This window comes from Botryllus schlosseri, chromosome 2 (assembly GCF_051294905.1).
Source record: "Botryllus schlosseri isolate E-star chromosome 2, Bs_hap1, whole genome shotgun sequence".
Classification (NCBI taxonomy): domain Eukaryota; kingdom Metazoa; phylum Chordata; class Ascidiacea; order Stolidobranchia; family Styelidae; genus Botryllus; species Botryllus schlosseri.
In genome coordinates, this window is record NC_137237.1 from 13,632,028 (window position 1) to 13,652,999 (window position 20,972).

At 40.9% G+C, this 20,972-nt stretch overlaps 1 protein-coding gene across 3 annotated transcripts in view; it reads left to right on the top strand.

The window, feature by feature from the left end:
* The window catches only part of LOC145433684 (uncharacterized), a 46,046-nt gene that overhangs the window by 13,984 nt on the left and 11,090 nt on the right, over positions 1–20,972 (top strand). For all 3 annotated transcript variants that reach the window (XM_080310853.1, XM_080310852.1, XM_080310854.1), the window contains 7 exons: positions 6,259–6,331; positions 7,534–7,684; positions 8,308–8,451; positions 15,278–15,497; positions 15,567–15,796; positions 15,856–15,982; positions 16,043–16,089. In XM_080310853.1, coding sequence (XP_080166979.1) covers positions 6,259–6,331; positions 7,534–7,684; positions 8,308–8,451; positions 15,278–15,497; positions 15,567–15,796; positions 15,856–15,982; positions 16,043–16,089 — 992 coding nt within the window. The remainder of the gene's footprint in view (positions 1–6,258; positions 6,332–7,533; positions 7,685–8,307; positions 8,452–15,277; positions 15,498–15,566; positions 15,797–15,855; positions 15,983–16,042; positions 16,090–20,972) is intronic.

Sequence of the window (20,972 nt, forward strand, 5' to 3'; positions counted from 1 at the left end):
TCTGCGATGTGTTCTGGTTTCTTGATATATGCTCGAGCTTAGATTTCAGGGTTGTAATCAAGTCACAAGGCTCCGAGTCATAAGTCAATATCACTTTTATAGTTTTGACCCGAGTCGAGTCATTTTTATTCACCACCGAGTTAAGTCCGAGTCCAAGTCTAGCGAACAGCGGGTCGAGTCCGAGTCGATTTCAAGTACCAGTACCAATAGACGAAATCCCAATAGTGTGCATGGTTACTTTACTGTTCTTAGAAATTACAATGAAATGTCGGGTTTGGCCGTCTGAGTGTCACGTCGTATGACTTGGTTCGAGTCATGAGCAATGACTCGAGTCAATACACAGATTGAATCGAGTCAAGTCGAGTCATTTCCGTATTTTGAGAAAATGACTTGAGTCAAGTCGAGCCATCATAAAATCGAGACTCGAGTTACTACCCTGATAGATTGTTATTGTTTTGAATCGGTAATTGGCTGGACTCTGGTTCAAGAGAATCCATCTGCGTAGTACACCTTTACAGTGTTTTAGTCACCGCGAATGGTTTGAATAGAAACACGAACAAAGGCAATCAAACGGTGAAAATCTGGTTAGTATAACTTTGCCTGGAACAATGAATTTGCTTTCTCTGATATAACTGGAAGACCGATGTGTCTTATTTGTCGAAGAACACTAGTCGTAACGAAGCGTAGAAGCTTAAAATGATACCATGCACGGCAGTTTCTTCTGGAGTTATGCATATCGCCTGATCTTAGAACAAAGCGTCGCTAGCTAGGTGTCAAGTCCGTCAATCCATATTTCGAGGCATTGTTAAAATTGCCGACGACGTTAATTACAGACACATCGTTCAAAATTGCTTGAAATATCGCTAAACCCAAAAAATCCGTTAGAGAAGGTGTGTTAAAACCGTAACGTACCGTGCAAATATTCACGGTTTCCATAACTTAGCAGCCAGGACAACATTACCTGACAAATTTCGAATCTATACAGTTGTCTGATTCAACCGTGGCCAAAATAGTAACAGCAATGTCAGTCAATCTTTTATCGCATGTTCTGAAACACGTTACCGCGTGGACTACGTTAGCCTAGCATTTGACGAATCCATCAAGTCCACAGCTAATTTTCTTGGTGCATTTTATCAGAGTAGACATATTTGCAGATAAATTACTGGGGATATTGGCAGGGAAAACGTGATGAGTTCGGTTCTCTGGTGGAAGGGTTTGAAGGTGCATATACCGACTTGTCAACGAATGCAATGCACGCCCAATGAAGTGATTTACTTGCGCCGCTGGCAGATGCATATTCTCACAAAAAAACAGCAACTGCAAACTTACGAGCCCAGTGCAATAATGCTTTAGAATGCATAAGAATGTACTAAATGCCCTTATACGACTAGCAAATAGGCTACAGTAGCCTAAATTTGCTAGTAGCCCACAAATACATGTTAATAATTTTCTGCGGCCCGCAGCGTCTTTTGCCGTTGAAATGCGGCCCATTATACAAGCGAAGTTGAGAACCCCTGACATAGTTGAAATAGGATGAATTTTTCATTTTCTCTTCTACCCATCGCTATCTCACTTTCTTAAATCGGATGTATAGTGTGGTGTATACAATACATAGATGACATAAAATTCATCAAAATCGCGATTTGCAAGCATATATTCGTTTCTTAAATTGTTTATATTACGTGCTTAATGAAGGCCACAGAACTTTTATATCACAATAAATTTGCAAGACGTTTACACACGGGATACTGGTGAAACGATAATTCTTCGTTAATCCGGAACTGAACCCTATGCATTTGCGATTATTTTCCAAAATAGTGTAAGTAGGTAGGCCATAGTTATGGTAAAGGTGAGATAAACTTCAACAAAAGTAGCACAGATAGTGTCGGGTATGAAGCACTGGCACGTCCAAAGGACTAGAACCGAAAATGATTTACGTTAGGAATTGATCTATATATCATATCGGAGTGATACTGAATCGAAATTGTTATTTCTCTCTTGTTAGTCAGCAGCCCTGTTGTATTCATACCCCAGATATGTTCCGTAACGCAGTAATTCAGTGTTTTTTCAATGTACTTTTTGCTTACTTACATTACGTGAATAGTTTAATTGTAACACCGCTTCCACTTTAACACTTTATACGACCAAAGCTGTGACGTTTTGCTTTTGAAATTTTGTGAAGTAGGAAATAGTCGCAGAGTAGTCGTAAAACCCGGTGATATAGCTGACAGATAGTTAAGCGAATTTAGATTTGGATTCTCGCCTATGTTAGTGGCCACATTTGTAATTCTTAATTTGTCGCGGATATGTATCTTGCAATATTGAAAGTTGCCGCGGCCGATTGAGTATTACGAAAGTGTGGCGTCAGCTCAATTCAATCCAGTACTTCGTATTTATTTGGGTACTTCATTGTGATGCAGTGATACTGACAATATCATGCTGTTCAAAATGGTGAACCCAGTGCCTTTGGCGGCTAGCATCAAGGTATAAATTGTCACTTACACTATCATCGCAAAAGAGATAGATGTTCCATAGTTTTTAATTCAGAATTGGCTCGACCTTAAGTCAGAATATCACCGCGTTCTAGTTTAGATGATACGCAGTGTGCATAAATAACATCATAGTCGGGCAGTATTCTCCTATTTGTGGAGACGCCTAAATTGGGATTACCTTCTGTTCTTCAGGAAGACTATTTCTGACTAGAGAGTATGTTCTCGGCATATATGTATACCATATGGACACCTAATATACTGGTGCGAATGTTAATTCTCATGTACGCTTTATTCGTCACTTCCTGCTTCGCAACGGATCTGATCTAGGTGGTTGTAGATTACGCGTCCTCCGTAGTCTATACGTCATGTGGTATTTTATTGTTGTGATTCACCATGGGGAGGAGTAGGCTATATATTACCTCTTCCTCGGCTATTATACACTTGCATCAATCCACCGGAGCTAATTATACTTCCAAATCGAAATCTGGAGAGTTTACGTAGCACGGCAGTGATGGATGCTATGCAAAACGTCACCTTCGCAGGTAATCGAAACTCGTAAAACATCAACAGCACTAAGCCACGTGTCCCTGGGCTTGTAGATGCAACCCACGGGTATACATGTTGCACTTTTCGAAACTGGCGTATCGCCTCAAAGTCTTTACCGGGAGTTCGATTCTCAGTCACGATCTCCAGCTTGCACTTTCCCGAAATATTCACGGAAAGGTTACGCTTCTGACTCCTCCGCGCGTATATGGTCATTCATTTACCTCACGGTATGACTCCGCGATGATGAAAATGGTGAGGTTTGTCAAGTCCTAATGAAATTCGAGGCATGACTGGTGTCGCAGCGTGTTCCACGACACTAACCACTGAAAGCGGACTTTTTCAAATGCAAATCAAAGTTTACGGCACTGCGCGGCACATGACCGTATAGCATGAGACTCAAACAATCATCCATAAAGCCAGACAATATTATCAGTTTCTTTCACTACAATTATATAACACTGTGACATTTTCGGTAATCATAACTCCAGCAGTATCGTGAGTAGAACGCTGCCTCTTCTGAGTGAGATGACCTGAGTAATTTGCCCATTATCACAGAAATTGTCATAGCAGATTTTTAATAATATTAATGATAAAATTTGATTTTGCAAATATTCCAGCCGGGACCTACGATACGACTTACTATCGTAGGCCCCGTTCCAGCCTAATTTAAGTTTTATTTACCATCGTTACTTTGTAGTTAGGTGACAATCGATTTTAATGAGATTTGTGTGTAATTGTGAATCTACATTCTACATATTATGTGCTGTGTCCAGTGGCCAACCAACAAAACCAGGCTCAAGAAAGTCTTGTACAGTTAACGGAAGTACATCTCCACCTCGTCGGAGACGATTTTGTATTTTACTGTGATTTTTCTCAAACGGAGCCTACGATACTCCGAGAAGATTCCCCGAAAAACATTATTCCAGGGCCATGAAAATTGTATAGTATAGGGTAAAATTATAGTTTTACCGAAAGTGTGATATTTTGAAAGCTATACGGGTCGCTGAAAAAACACAGTCATGTTATATATCGCATTGCGAAAAACTCCTGTCTTTGCGGTGTACGATGGGACACTAGAATTTTTTAATTTGTCAAGTTAGGACGTAATCAAATATGTGACATCAGTATTTCAATATTGTATTTAAATGTTGTATTAGTAACCTCGTACAAATTTTACCCTAAAAAAACTATCTTCTGTAGCTTCGCTTCTGGATTTCGCTGCATAATAAAAGGCCTATGCAGATGATGTGTTTTGTCGACGACGGATAGAGCATATCGATGCCTACGATAACTTATCGTAGGCCCCGAGCCTATATAATCCCTACGTAACGAAATCCCGAAATAATTCTTACTCTCATGTATATCCGTTACACACGGCTCTTACTTTTACTCAATTGACCTCATTGCAATTTCAATCCAATGATAAATGGGAATTACTAAGCAAGAAATAGATTCATATGTATTTATATCAACTTCCGTTATGCCAATGTGGAGAACGGGAATCTATCATGTGGTATATTAGAGCGAAATATCACCGCACGTTTGGTTAAATTTGCACTGAAATGAAGCTGTTCTTGACAATGGAAGACAGTCCATCTGAATCAGTGGTGAAATCCACCAAAGCCATATCTCTTCATTTTCTCATGCCCCTGTGTTATCAATCAATTCGCCCATAATTCGAAACGCGCAGGCTAATTGATTGGTCTTTCCAACACAGCCTTTCATGGTTCCCAGGCAATATCGTTCCTTTAAGCGACACGACAGATCATTCCGATAATCGATTGACGAGATTATGGTTACAATCAGAAGTCATATACTTTCCATATTACCTTCCGGTAACCGAAGTCGTGATGATGCTGCACCCGAACGTTAAGGTTTCGAGACGGCAAAACTAATTTCCCAGTCTAGACCCGACACATGTCTGCCGCCATCTTGTTGGCGTACAAAATAGTTGAACGCGTGAACAGCGCGCTGGCAGAAACAGGTATGTTGACTTGTTCCTGCCAGACCGGAGCACATGTATATTCAGATACACGGCGCGCGGGGATATCTGCCAAAATTACAGCCGTGCATTCCCCATTTTGCATGAAGATCTGTGAAGTGTTATTTGTCGATATTGAAAGCGAAATGAGAAATACAGGAAGCAATTACATTAATTGATCGGAATGGAATTCGGTTCAAGAATCCAAGTCGCAAGGAGGTCGCGATTTATTCGTCACGATTATTGGTTGCATTGCACGATGAACCGAGATATTGATAGTATACATGCCTTTTAGCGATCATCATATCAGTTGTATATATTCAATCGGATAAGCAGCAATCAGCGATTATTTGACAATTAAGTAGCCCATACATACATCCTCAATATCAAAGAGCAATTCTGCGCATTATAGCCCTAAGAAATGCAGTATAATGCGAAAGTCGCTACCACCTGGAAAGTTGAGAATCCTGAAAGATTTTCAGTGAAGTAATGACACCACGGTCCAGTTTTGACTTCTTGAACATGAATGCGGAGTCATGTTGTTCAATCTACAACACCAATTTATCTATTGTTGGTTCTATACCAATACCGAGAATGGTCAATGCCAATAATCTAACATTCTAACTCATTGAGACGGCGTTCTCGAGAAATTTATATCTGAGAATCGACAACAAATGTGGCAAAGCCGCGATGCACATACACACAACTTATACATATGCATAACATAACTGCATTGTATACATTGCATTCTCGGTAATGTCCATTACCAGTGGTGTTCATTCTCGGTAATGTCTATTCTCTGCGGTGTTCATTTTCGGTAATGTCCATTCTCGGTGATGACCATTCTCGGTAATGATTTTCTCGGTAATGATTTTCTCGGTAATGATTTTCTCGGTATTGAGCGGACACCAATTTTTGACGAGTCTGCGAGCACTAGAAAACTCATGACGCGGTCCCTTATACAACAGTGCGTAACGACTAAAAAAAAGGTCGTCACTTCGGATTTTTTGTGCTCAACCTAGATTTACTGTGCGCAGAAACCGTGTCAGCAGTGCGCAATTGCGCAATTGTGCACGTGCGCAGCTTAGAGGGCACATTGGTTACATCTATATTTTACCAGTGTCAACTGAGACTGAATTATATGTAGCAGTACAAGGAATGAAAATGCAAAATATATTATTCCATGATTTCTATCATAATATATGGTGTGATGATTACCAAATCGTTTTTATTTGTCAGGTTTGCTCCGTGTGTGGAAAAGCCTTCATAAATCTTCACAGACTGAAACGCCATCTCCTCACACACACAACGGGTGGGTCATCACTTTTCTCGTGTTTCTGACGCTTTGAAGTAGCTGATGGATCAACTGTATTCATAAATATATACTTCTCCCGTCGTTATTTTTATACAGCTCGGCGATGAAATAGCTGCGGTATTCATTTGATGCTTGGTATTTAATATTTATTTATTTATTTATTTATGAAATAGCTAATCCGGGTTGTGAAATGACGAACAAAAATATGACATAAAAAATACTCAACTAACTTTAACGCATGCGGTCGGAGGTTCTATAACGATTGGTAATGAAGTTATGATAGTGTCATACGTCTAGTACAACTGAATACGCAACTAGGTTGTATCAGGTTGTTTTATATCATTCAGAATATTGTATAGCGATCATCTGATTAATAAGTCATTGTCTCATCAATATGATAATTTCTATCCATGTAGTTGAGATCCGTTTCGGAACTTCTATATATTTCTGCTTGATTGAGAGATTACTGCACTACTCCCTTTTCTATTTTAGGATAATATGACAATGCATCTGTTAGCCTACCGTATGTCTTTTTCACATCCTATGTCATTAATGAGAATTGATGCATGCACATAACTTGGGGCAATTCAAGGAGCGTTTTCACTTGATTGTAGTAGGTCGAATCCAGTGCCATATAGAACATAATAATATATACCCGTAAAATTGTTCGGTATAAATTTACGAAATTGATTGACATATAACATTCTGAGAACTGTAGAATTTCCAACACTAATGAACAAAAAAATCCAGATATATGACCATCGTTTGACCACGTCAAAGCTTCCTAGTCATACGACCTACCTTGATGTTCGATTAACTCGATTAGAATCTGAGTTTCCTTAATTAAATATGTTATGAAAATATGGTTTAGCACTTTCCGAGAGGACCAGCAAAGCATTGCGCAAGGGAAAGTTTGAATATAGGAATTACAATTTTTCTGTCTATTGGTTGCACAAGGCACACTGCAGATGAAAACACGTACCTCGTATGGACTGCAGCGGAACCGCTCTTTATTGGCGTATCATAGCGTTATATGCTGTTACTGATATTACCGCTCTATAATTGTGCTCATGGAGTGACAAAGCATATAGGACTATACAGTCGAGTGTAATATGTACAAGAAATACGTCGCTTTCTTAATAAGATTTTTTCGTGCGTATTAGCGCACAATTAAAACAATGCCGCGCTTCTCGCTACAGCGAATAGAAAGTTCAAGTGCGATGAATGTGGGAAGGCCTTCAAATACAAGCATCATCTCAAAGAGCATGAAAGAATTCATAGCGGTGAAAAACCTTACGAGTGCCCGAATCCAACCTGCAATAAAAGGTTTTCACATTCCGGCTCATTCAGGTACTATTATGCATTAGTTTAGGTATCACTTGACATAAAATAAAATCCAGTTCCCGAATGAGAATATCACTGAGCAATATCATTTCGTCTTGGTGACTACGACAACGTAAACACAGTAACAGCTGTCAACAAACCAGACTTGGCATAAAATGTGATAAAGCTAACCACACGACAGTGTACCTTTCCAAAAGTGACGCGTTTAACGTGCTCAAAACTGGATATTGAGTCATATAAGACACTCATAGTTACTAAATCTACTGATTTTCTAATATTAGTCTTTAGAAAAATAGCTAATTACTAATTCCACGACGGGATTCGTGAATATGATATGTCTCATTTCGACCAAAAACAATGGGCCGTATCTGTTATTCACAAATATCCTCCCAAATATGGGAAGTTAAACAACTATCGACTGAAATATCCAAATTTACTATGTCCAGTCCAGTCTTCCACGGCAATCCGTAGAGTCGATTCTTATTGTTCAGTTTGTCATGTCCGGCGTTATCTTTGTTAATGGTAGCAATCGCGCATCTAATAATAAGATTGACTTTATACATGTTCATTGTCAGTCCAGTTTTACTAGTACGATGCTGCCATCACGATTTATTATTTCATATTGCCAGCTCGCATATCAGCAGCAAGAAATGTGTCGGAGGGGTGCGAAGTTACGGTTTTATGAAGCCGGAGAGTCCATGTTTTCCGGTAATGCTTCCGGAGCAAAAATTGGACAAGGAAAAAACATCCCATGCGTCAGTCAAGAGTCAAATGTGAGACTAGTGGCTCTTTACTTGATTATTATTGATGACCCGCGACAAGATAACCACAGGCTTCTCCATTCCCTATGCGTTGGGATTAGGCATGAAAATAATCGAATCGCTGCTGAAAACTTTGCTCGGGTCTAATTAAGTACGTTTATTTTCAATATATTTATATTGAGCGAACTTTACTGCGGGACATCAGTCAATCGAAGCTGAATTCAAAGCGGTTCATACATAAACGCATAGAAGTATTGGATAATGAAATTGTAAATAATCATGGATCCTAAATGACGTATGTGCTTTACGGTCACATTGTTTCCAGCAGCGGCAATAGTCTAGCATCTTAGTGGTCGTAGAGCTAGCTGGAACTTAACGATCCTTATACAAGTGATTGGACTCTGCGGACACTGGACGGTCAAGGAAACCTTTCGTGATCTGCGTCCCGCGATTCCAACGGATCGTTGATAGATTTTGATTCTTTTTCTTTAAAATACTCCCTCTACTTCAGTATTTGTGAATGTCAGAGGGCAATGCTGAAGTCCGGTGTTAAAACGACATTCCTTTATCCTCTGGTCGTGATACAAGATTACCATGCAGCCGATATATTGACCCATGACACGATGACATGTGAATATTGGAAATGTGCTGCACGTCAATGCTTCAAATTTGCCGCCTTTCAAAAGTAAACTATAGGAGAAGCCAATCCTACCGGATCGTAATATTATCTTTTGGTTCATATATATATGCGTTTACTGGATGTATTGTATAATCTCCATCCAATTCGAAATTTTCAATAATTAGCCGTGGTTATGACGGAACATTATAACCGTGATATGTAGGCTTCGATCGGTATTTTGATTTGTTTTGCTCCCATATTTCGCCTGGCTGTACAATGTACATTGTATACAGCCATGCCACATTCGGAATTTAGCACAAGGGTCGAGCTTACATATGCGAATAAAATTAGCGCACGCACGCATCGCAGTTTGCTTGAATGCTCTGATCTGATGTCGATGCGGCCACTGTTCGCGGCAAAAAGCGAAGCAGTGACTGAGCTTCCGGGTAGGCTATGCACGAAATGATCCTGTGAACAATCTATTAAGCAATAGTTGATGTCACTATCAAATTCTCGATCTCAGCAGATTTTGCAGTCGTATTGAAAAGAGAACGATTAACATAACTTATATTCCATGCGTGCTTGTTCCTATTCAAGATCGCAACAATCGGGTACGTGGGTCTAAAATAAGCTGTGTGCCTGACAGGAAGCGGGAAGGAGTTCCCATTCAAACAAAAGAATCCTTTTATTCACTCCGATTTGCATGTTATATAGTTTTTATTACACCCAACTATATGTAACATTGTGTAAGTTCCTTCAAAAGCTATCACATTTCATGATTCCATTATGCGCCATCAATAACGTTTGGAACAATTGACATTAATGCAACGGTTTCGATATTGATAGTTAGATACCCTAGAATTGTGTTAATTCAGCATGGCTGAATCGTGCTTTCAATCATTCGTTTTAAATTGAACTTAAAACAAGGCAACAACACAAGAAGTGCTTATGAAGTGTTAAAATGACAGTGCCCGGTTCTATATATTCCTATTTATATTACAATACCTTTTCGGGGAAGATAACATCGAGGTCGGAAAGCTGATGTAAATGGGTTCGAGAACTATTTCCTACAAATACGGATATATACGTGCGCACGCTAGATGTCGCTTTTCTCGAATACGCCAGACGCAGTATTTATTCGTTCACAGCATCACACGGGAAGTTACTTTGACTGGCAGCTAGATGCTATCACTATTGACCAACCGAAATAGCCATTAGCGCTTGCCATGTAACATGACTGAATCCACAATTTGAAATATACGTTATATGCAGTGTCATTACGATTAGCATGCCCGGTGTTCACCACAGTTCATGCAAAAATAATGATTACTGACTCAGTGTCTGCGTGTTACCAACACGTGTTGTTCCTGTATCACCGCTGCAGCTGGATCGTCCGAAGTCGGGGGAATGTAAGGTGTCACTGTAGCGTATGACCCTATACGTTAAGCTCATGATTGTATGATACTACATGTACGTTACCTTTATATGTGATAACTACCAGCACAACGCTATACGTCAGCGACCAGCGATAGGTTGACTTCAATCTGAAATTATGAGTATGGAGGATGGTCGAACGAGAACATATCACCATTAAGTAAAATGCAATGTGAGATGATCTGTCTTGTTCCGATTCGAAAACAAACGACTCCATGCCATTCTAACATGCCGTTCATTCTTTTCATGAATACAGAATTTATGACAGTCACCGCACTTTCTGCAGATGGTCTCAAAATCCAGTTCAGATAAAAGATAGCAAGGGAACTGTCGCCAATCCGTTAGGGCCGCAAGGTTTTCAAATGCATCAATTGCTGGGCATATACTTATCACTAATAGAAAATGATTCAAAATATAAAGCAAGGTAGACGCTATAGATACGCCAACAAAAGGAGCATTTCAATGCCGTTCAGTGTCATCGTTGGTAAGCTCATTACTTACTCAGATTGTTATTGGTTCAAGTCAGCAGTCCATACTGCCGGTGGTTATGTAGCTGCAATGCTCCTCACCTTTCGGTCATTCCAGTTTCCTAAATACGTCATATAATAGATTGCGCACGTCTTGAAAATCACGGAATTTCCTCGTGGAATCATTTCGCAAAAGGCATTTGCAGTTGTGCGATTTCGAATTCAAAACTAGGGTGTACTGCACTCGTTGGTTTTGCAATAATTTTCGTAGCACAGCACGCCTCGCGTAATGGCATTTCGTGAATGCTAGCAGCGGAATAGCCTATGTAAAGTCGCGGCGCAAAAATCGTTATCTTAGTTTCGTACGCAGATACTTTCCTGAAATTGATTATGCGTTAGTTTAGGCTTGTTTGCATACTGAGGTGCAGGTATAATTAAAAATATATGCGTTTTGCTGTAAGGAGACGCCTTGTACTAATGAGATATTAACTCGAAAAGAATTCATAGCGGGCACGTGGAGGTAAATGAAAAGGTTGCGTAATGCGTTCTTTTCGGATATCAACTCTTTCTTGCCGATTTTGATGATGTCATCCAGCAATTGGAAATTTACACGCTATATCTTTATGTATAATAACATATATGAATCCGACACCTGATGACAACGTTTAATAGCGAATATTTTGAATCAACAGTTCGGATTAACAATCAACATATGACTTGTGCCCAAAATATAGCTTATTGTAAAGTGCTAGAAATCCACCCTTAACATATATAATAATATGGACAAACGTCGTAGCCATTAAAAATCCATTGGTTTAATTTTTAGTTTGGCAGTAGCATTTTTCTACGTGTCATTGTCACGTGTCAATTCATTCCAACTAGAGACTGCAATTGTTAGCTGTTATCGTTCGGTAAAACTTCTCTCTGCTATTAATGATATTGATATGTTGATAACATAACACTAATATTTTATCAAACACAAAGTATTACCAGACCTGGATCCTATACCTAAAGACGCATTTTCAAGTTCTTTAAGATATGGAATTTCCACATTGTTTCGTAATGCGGTGGAGAAATGTTAGATGTGTTATATATATCGCGCTCTTATACATAAGAGAATATTGGTCCGTCAAATCCGTAGGAACTACGTAAAATATTTTTAAAAAATAGTCAGTCTCTGAGGCGGCCCACTGTTCATTTATAAATACGAGGTTGTCGGCATATTCAGCGTTATAGCATCGATGTAAAGATTGAGCATCTCATCGGCTCTGTGAAATGATAGTTACTTGAGTTGAGTACAGGACAGTATCACTGCGTTTCAGTATGATTCGTCTTGTCAGTATGCTGTAGAGAACGTCTGGTCTTTAACTCCCGGCAATATGCTTGTTAAAGATTTTGGTGTTATGGAATATAAGCCATGGTAATACCGATTTGTAACCGAGCAGAAAGGCGGATATGACAGATATATCACGCAGAACCATGTAGTAATTCCGCAACTTCCATACGTTACTTTTCACGATTAGCATAATAGCTGCGACGCCTCACTGCCACGATAATAGCGACGCCAGGGAATCTAGGACAAACAAACTCACCAACTATCCCATCAACCGGCGTTTAATTTGATCGACTATAAAATAAGAGAAGATAGCGCTTATTTCCATTCTTTCGGCGATTAAAAATTAGTAACAAACGCCGGCCGCCTGACACAAAGTTTGCCGATGATATTAAATCCTGGGATCGATGTCAATCGCGAGCGACCTAACCGCAATTCTGGCGCGTGCGTCGCTGATGCGTAACGTATTATTTCGGATTAGTTAGTACCATCATCAGGCTACTGCAATAGATCTTCAAAGGGCGCCGCAGGTGTGAAAACGACCATCGTCAAACTAGTTTTTAAGAGATTTGCGTAAAGGCTTATGCAGCGGTTGCGAAGTTGGTTTCTGCTATATTAAGTTGGTAACAGACAGTGTGGGTTGCCTCACGAATTCTCAATAAACCTTGTTCGCTCTGAAGTACGCTGTAAAGCAGGGGCGGCCAACCCGTGGCCTGCGAGAAGGTTTTGAGTGGCCCACGGGGTAACTTTCGAAATTAGTAGTGTTATCAAAAATGGACTGCCCAGATTGTGAACTTGCGAGAGCAACAGAAAATTTGATTAGTCTGGCCTCAACACTTGGGATGTGAAGACTAAAAATATCAGTTCCGACGCACTGGCAGATTCATGGGCCAGTCACATTTCACTCGATTTCAAGCTTTTAATATATTGCTACCCCCTCCCGACAATGAAAGAACGCCTGGAGTACCAGATTGAGTCTAACTCTAACTATATTCGCAATTACGAAAGTGTCTTCCAACATGAGACCTTGCGATTGTGCTCACAGAAAGACCGTCGACGATGAAACCTAGGCAAAAATGATTTCCGCACGTTAGCCGAAGCATTTGATATCGATATGTCCAGGCGGCGAATAGTCCAATCCTTGCGAACTTAGCGCAGCGATATACAGCAGACCCGCGAAATACTCAAGTAACAATATTATCGACCAATAAACTTTGAAAAATTTTCGCGCTTGGCGCGGCTAGTAGCCCGCGCGCTGGCTCGTCAATTGCATGTGTCCCTTTAGCCGAAAAGGCTGCCCATCCCTGCCGTAAAGGAACATGTTATATTTCGCCGATTTCCCTCATACCGAAAGGTTCAAATCAGGTACACGATTTTTTTCTCACACTCATTCCAGTGGGTGAAAACGAGTTAAATACACAATTTCTTATGACGATATACATCCCAGGGGTGGAGTGGAGTGGGTTCTGTGGACAAAGCTGATACACTCGTTTCCACCACTGGGATGGAGGCGAAAGCAAGATGTGACACCAGAAAGTGCCGCTAACGTTTGTTTGTGGTATTCATGGTGTTTGTCGACTAATATGGTCATCTACACCGCAGGCCGATATTGTTCATTATTTTCCGTAACTGCCGACTTATAGCACAGCCCACCTCTAGGCTTTTTGTAAGACAGCGCTTACGCGGATGAGGTGGCGAGGAGGAGCTTAGGTAAACCTCCAACACTTAGGTATCGGAATTCTGAAGTTGGCCTCGGTCGGACTCGAACCAGCACCCATTGGTGTTGCAGCCGCGGATTATACGACTGCGCTATCTGGCCACCTGCCGCCGTCGTGATTTATTGAACCTGATTCGAGTTCGATGATATATCTCACCGCCAAGACGACTCAGAGGTTTCCGGTTCAGCAGTACTGCCATGTTTTCTCGTACCTCTGAAATGGAGGGTGCAAGTGCAGATTTCAATAGGGATAGTACAATAATAAGAATATAAAGAGGACCGCAACCTAAAATAATTTACACATAACAGTTCCGGTGGTTTCGTGAAGGAGGTGTGAACGCAAATGATCGTGCGATGTATCCGACAGCATATATATATAGGTATACCTTGCCCGCTGCACCAATCGCTCCTACTTTTGTAATAGGAACAGTCGGGGCTTCTCCTGATCCGCTTACATGGCGCCGCTCACCACAGCCTTATCGGGTTTTGATATATTGCTATCAGGGAATTGTTGAATGAATGACGTTCGGCGCGTGATTCTATATAAGAGTGTCGCGCAAGAGGATCCCAAAGGAAGGAAAATACATATCGAATGACGGCCTACCGCCGCAAGGTGTAATAAATTACCAGAACCTGGCGCGCGGCTCAGGGCCGTCAGCTCAAAACTAAGTTACAGGAAGCGGAGCGTTGTCGTTCTTTTTTGGCTAGTCGATGATAAAACCCGATTATTGTAAAGGCATAAGGTTTCTTTTGTAATTATACGGCAATCTTCCACGGCGGTTTCGTATAGACGGGTTAAAATCAAAACGGACTATATTGTTCCCTAGCGAAGCTACAATGTCGGGGGATTCCGCGACGTTGCGAGACCATTGTTTTGCGCAGTGTCAATCATTATCAACCTGTCACACGACTGAGTCTGGCTTGACACGCGTCAAAGAGAGACCGACGTAGACGTGCGAAACGGATACGGTGTACCTGAAAGATTAGTGTGATGATCACGCTACATGTTCTGGTTAATTTTGCTTCAGAGCAGATGCACAGCCGCGCGCGGTCGTAAACACAGATTACAAACGATTTCAAATACGATATGACATTATGAACGCTAATAATATCAAATGATCTGCGAAAAATATCGAATGCCCTATTTCTATTATCACAGTTGCAGAGAGACTGCATATACACTGAATCTTGGCATAACACGATGGCACCAAATACCCAATTTGTTGGCCGCATTCCTCATCTTGTAGCATGATCCGTTCTCATTGCAGTAACGGAGGACAGAGCGAGGGTCAGCGAGAAGTTTACAATGGAAAGAAAGGACGAGAATGCATAGAACACGGATCCGAGTTACACTCGGATGCGACGGCTCATGATCGAACGGTTTGTGATATGGAGAAGACGGAATTATTTAATGAAGGAGAACGAAGATTGTTTCGTACAATGGAGAAGGATGGATCCAACTCCATACAATGTGTTAGTGAACAAATGGTATTCACTTTTATAAGTTACATCTTCAACAATCTTTACCCGCGATTGACCATATCCTGGACTTTTCAGAAGAATATAAGAATGGAGATTCATAGTTACATGAATGAAGAATCGGCCTGCAAGTCTGCAAAGGATAAACTGACAAAGCCTGATTGTAACGCTACTGTTCACGGGACTTCGAAGTCTCCAACTCGGACAATAGGTTGCAGTGGCCAATACGACAATGCCGGCGACCCCTTGTCTTGCATTTATTGTCGTCAGTCATTCCCGGACGCGATATTCCTTTCTAGTCACGAAAGGTAAAATATCGATTGGATGTAACTGCAACTTACCATGTCTAGAAATGTCTGATGTTCAGGTTTATGTGCCCGAAGAAAAATAGCACGAAGTCGCCGGTTCCAAGTCGACGCCTCACGTGTCCCACTAAAGACGCGAATACTGCAATATTGACACGTTCTGACACCGACCAATTTTGCATGGATACAGTAAGTATACAATTATGATCTCAGCCATATATCAATTCGATCGGTGACCTATATTTTCAGAAGGATAACACCAAAAGTATCAAGTCGAAGTTCAAACAATATGGAATGTAAGTGGAAGTTGCATGAGTAGTAACACCTTGTGTATTTCGTCATGGGTACTATATCGTAAAGCAAAAGCTTGGTATTCGATGTGTGTTATTTCAAGTCAATTTCCTTGTACCATCAATTATATTAGTCAGTAAAAGCTATCTTCAGCTATACCTAACTTGGGAACAGGAGAGTTTTCAATAGATATGACATTTTTCGTGCATGTTCGATAGCAAATCGCTTCCTGGCCGTCGAGCATGTGTTTGTGACAGCTCTATCCGCTTCTGTAAAGTCATCAATGATATGCACGTAATTTCACACGACGAAAGGCACCCAAATGTGTATCGCGGTCGCGGAGTATCGATAATTATATTCGTACCTGTGTATCTTGTTTACCGGCCCTGCGACATCCGCGATCATTATTACCCTTGGAGCAGGATATTACGTGATAAGTGTGCTCGAATCGAAAATATGTCAGAAAACAGCTCAGGTGATTCAGGTTTTCTGCGCCGACAGTGTTTTAACGGAATGGTTAACGAAATATCGCACGCGTATGGCTCGCTGAAGGAAATTTGATGGCAACTTAACTTGGGATATAGATAACATCATCGTTCCTTTGTATGCTCTTAGCTTTCATTAACCATATGCCAGTTAACTCGTCTATCACAAATACAAGATTGTACCTGGAAGTATATTGCAGGCGAAGCGTCGACAGCTCCAGGATTTATGATTGAGGACAGCTATTTCGGGCTTATATCATTCTGTATACCTCGATCCATGGTCAACGTGGCTTTATGGAGTAAATACGCAATTATGTATAGAAGTTTCAGGCGACCAACCAATTTCTCTCATAGCACAAGGAACCTTCCCACGGACAGCACAGTACAGCAACGCATAGAATAAACAGACTATTAGACCTTTATACGGACTCCGTTAAACATTACTCCAGTAGAGCTGGGCAATACCCATAGAGCGTAACACTGAATTTCGAACAAGTGTCCAAAACGCTACCGAATTTGATAGAACGAGAACCGGTAATATATAAGCTACTATGGGAATTTCACAAATGTAGCCTATATGTTATCAGTATCAAATCAAAGTATAGCTAGTCTGCAATCGTGAGGTGACATCCAAATGATGTAGAATTTGAAAAGGGGCAATTTCGCGCGTGTGTCACAGTTTCAGACAATCATCCTGACGTCATAATGTTCAAAATCGTAATTTTCCGATGAGCCATTACTTCGATATGCTCGCGTTTAACGCCCTATCGGTGAAATGAAAACTGCTCTATGTAGTAGGTCAGTTTCCGCACAGTTACGTTTTCATATCGCACATTTGACTAGCATCTGTCGACAGACACGATCTAGTTTTCTGGCATCATTACATTCTTATTATTTGCATTGCTCGGCGATGATATGGCAACAGCTCGCCGACTAATGGCACGCCGCCCATTTCTTGGTTTCAAGCAGACAACACCTAAATCTTGATACTCGTCACAGCATATGCGGACGCGTGCTCGCTGGCTATGCCGAAACTATGTAAGCGAAAGGTATTCAAATCGAAACGGTGCACGAAGCATTAATTAAGTGCGAGTAAAGTCACGCGTTATGTTGTAATGTATCCTTTATGTATTTCTGAACGTGACCGATAAAATGTTATAAACTTTATTCGTCAATCCACCCCTAACTCCCTGCGCGTTTTATACGGGATTGCCGAACGTGCATAATACACAACTCATGTCGTATAAACGGTGTTTGGTCTACTTTCCGTAAGCGACAGTGCATTAAATAAGCAAGCATTTGGCATAGAGATCATATTTCCAGAATAACGAGTTGTCATTTCAAATGAGTGCATTCTTGACAGTTCGAATTCTTTTAATTCAAGTTTCGAACGTCCAATTTCCGTTCATTATTCTCGGCTTTCAATATTTCAAATAATTCGCTTGTTAGACAGGTTTGAATGTCGAATGGAACAGGTGTTCGTGTCAGATAGCCGCAGTTACAACAGTAACAAAACCATAGTGACGAATATCCTGGGTGCTTCGCACGGCGTCAGGATGAATCGGAGAAACTTGATAGGCCATCAACGCATGCACGCATGGCATATTGGGAAATCCTTTTGGTAGCGCCCGCAACATTTGCGATACGCAGAGAATGAGCTGACTGGTTCAGGTGAATGAATTGCATCATGCACGGTTCACATTCACATGATTTCCACGGAAGTGTTTCATAATTTACTACACACGAAAAACACAGACATGATATCTTTCTACTCTTTGGCATGTACCCATTGTGCACGGTCACTATTTCCCGATTGATTGCAACTGATGTAGCCCTTGCACGTTTGCATTGATACCGCTTGAAGTCATTTAAACATTTTTGACACGGATCTAAATTAATTCTACCGCGTGTTACAACTATATAACGAGCGTTATTCGGTTATCCCGCGGAAGGAACTTCTCGCTGCGTCTCACAATGAATTCCTTTTAATCCATGTCCACATCTCCACGTTGCAATTGCCTTGCTTGCAGGCTTACTCAAATTTCCCGCCGCGCAAATATAGTTCACGACAATAATTTTTTCAGCCGCAATCTCCACTGTATACCTATGAATCTATCTCTTGCATCTGAAGTATTGCATCCAACCCCAATTAATCAGGTGCGACGCGGCCCAATTGCAAATGTTTCGTCAAATCGAAGCTCGGATTCTACAAGACTTTTTCAATGGCGAATAAATCAATATTGTCTTCCACTTTCCGACAACTAGTATCCTGCCTTGATTGTATCGGAGGATGTGAGGAACATCAGCACACCAACCTTGTTTCTCATGTTGTCACACGCAGATAGACCCAATATATGCGTGGAGATGTGAAGCGTCAAATGTAAATTTCTAAGCTAATAACTATGGTCCACTGCGACTATGAGTGTCACTTTAAATGGATACATATTGTTGGATTGCTGCGTTTGGGCTGGCATATTTCGTTATCAGTGTAAACTTTACTTACATTGACGCGTTTTACGATGGACTTAATTTACGCAGTATCGTGCTCATATGAATCTAATGGTCTAATCTAGTGGTTCCCAACTTTTTGGATGTCGGATCGCATTTCAATCTTCATAGTACGTAATGGAGTCGCATGAAAACACTCTAGTAGGGTACTCATAACGAAAATTTGAAGGTATCTAACCTATACCTCTGGATCTCACCATCCAGCTAATTCAAAAGCATGCACATTGATTGCACAATGCACATGTACAATGCATATAGACTTTTATAGAGTCTATATCAGTTATTTTAGCATTGACGCGCGCAGATTGGAGAGTGTTATATATTAAAATAAACCGAAAATGCATATCATTACTACAACATACTATTATGTCGTTATGTGATTGCTCTTCATACCTTCTAGCACTTAATGCAGAAGTTTGCGGGGGATTATACGCTGAGTAATATTAGACTCTAATCTAACGTAACAGTGTATTGTGATCAAAGGCAGCTGCGCGTTCTGTAAATCGGAACTCAACTATACCCAATAGCCATCACCCCACATATATAATGCATAGGGTGATGATCGGAACAACTTATGCTACATGACGAATTTCTTCATTCCAGATAAACAATTTCTTGGATAGTTCGTTCTCTTACAACCTCTCCGCTCCTAACGAGAACGGTCGAAGCAGTATAGATCAGTGGTTCCCAACCTTTTTCGGTGTCGGGGCCAAATTTAGAATTTCAGAGTACGGTCGGGGCCGCACGAATACCAGGGCAATGAAACGGACCCAAAATAGTCATCAAAATATGAAAATTGGCATTGTTCGATCAATCGCTCGAAGCCATTGGCCATTGTTATGGTCAGTGTGTTGCTGCGCTCCCACTGTTCAGAACAATCGACTTTGGTGGCTATTTCGGTGCAGTTTTATTGCCCTGGCGAGATTTCAATTCGTAATTTTGGAATCAGTGCGACAGTAGCTTTCAAATTATTCGAACGCTTGGGTCGTGAGCTGTAGGACTACCAATTATGCTGCTTTCGGGGCCGTTTAGTGAGCTAGCTTCTATTGCCTAGACGCGCAAGGCGCGGAAATTTTATGTAATTCATAATTGAATCGGTCAATATGATCGGGAATCGCATATATATTGCAATCAATTTTTATCCTCTCTCTGCTCACGTAATCAGTTTTACAGGTAGAGCCGAGAGAGGTGTGTTTGAAAAGGTAGGACCCCTCAATAATAATTAGACATCTTTGGGCGTATATCCGTTGGCAGGAACGAAAGAGCACTTCTTGAGCCCCCCTCCCCCCAAAAAAAACTTTGGTCCTGGGCTCCCATAGGGTGAAAAACCTATCCCTCTCACCTTGTTCGCTTTTACCACGAAATTAGCTGTACCGTTAAGTGAGCCAGCGCGTAGCGCGATATTTTCGATAATTTACGATAAAATCGGTCAATATTATTGGGAATTGCATATATATTGCTATCAATTTGTTGTCCTCGCTGCTCCGTAATCATATTTACGGGTACAGCTAAGTGAGGTGTCTTGGACACTGTAGAACCCGTTGGTGTGACCCCGTTACATGATGTTATTTCGTGACCTCCTGTCTGCTATATCAAAAAATATAGAATAGCCCAGACGTAGGCTACTAAACTAAGAGACGCACACTATTTCAGATTGGTATTTCTTCACTGTAATATAATTTGTCCCTGTGGGATTATATGTGTCTTGTGAGGTTCAGATTGCCAAGACAGTATTTTGTATATATAACGAAGCTGCGGACAGCATAAGGACAGCCCTTTTCGGCCAAGGTTTTCTTGCTGCCAATCGTTCTGACACACTTTTTGGAGTCTTCTGTTACACGGCGTTAAATTATTAATATTCGATAAATGTATTTTTTTTGGGGGGATGAGTACCC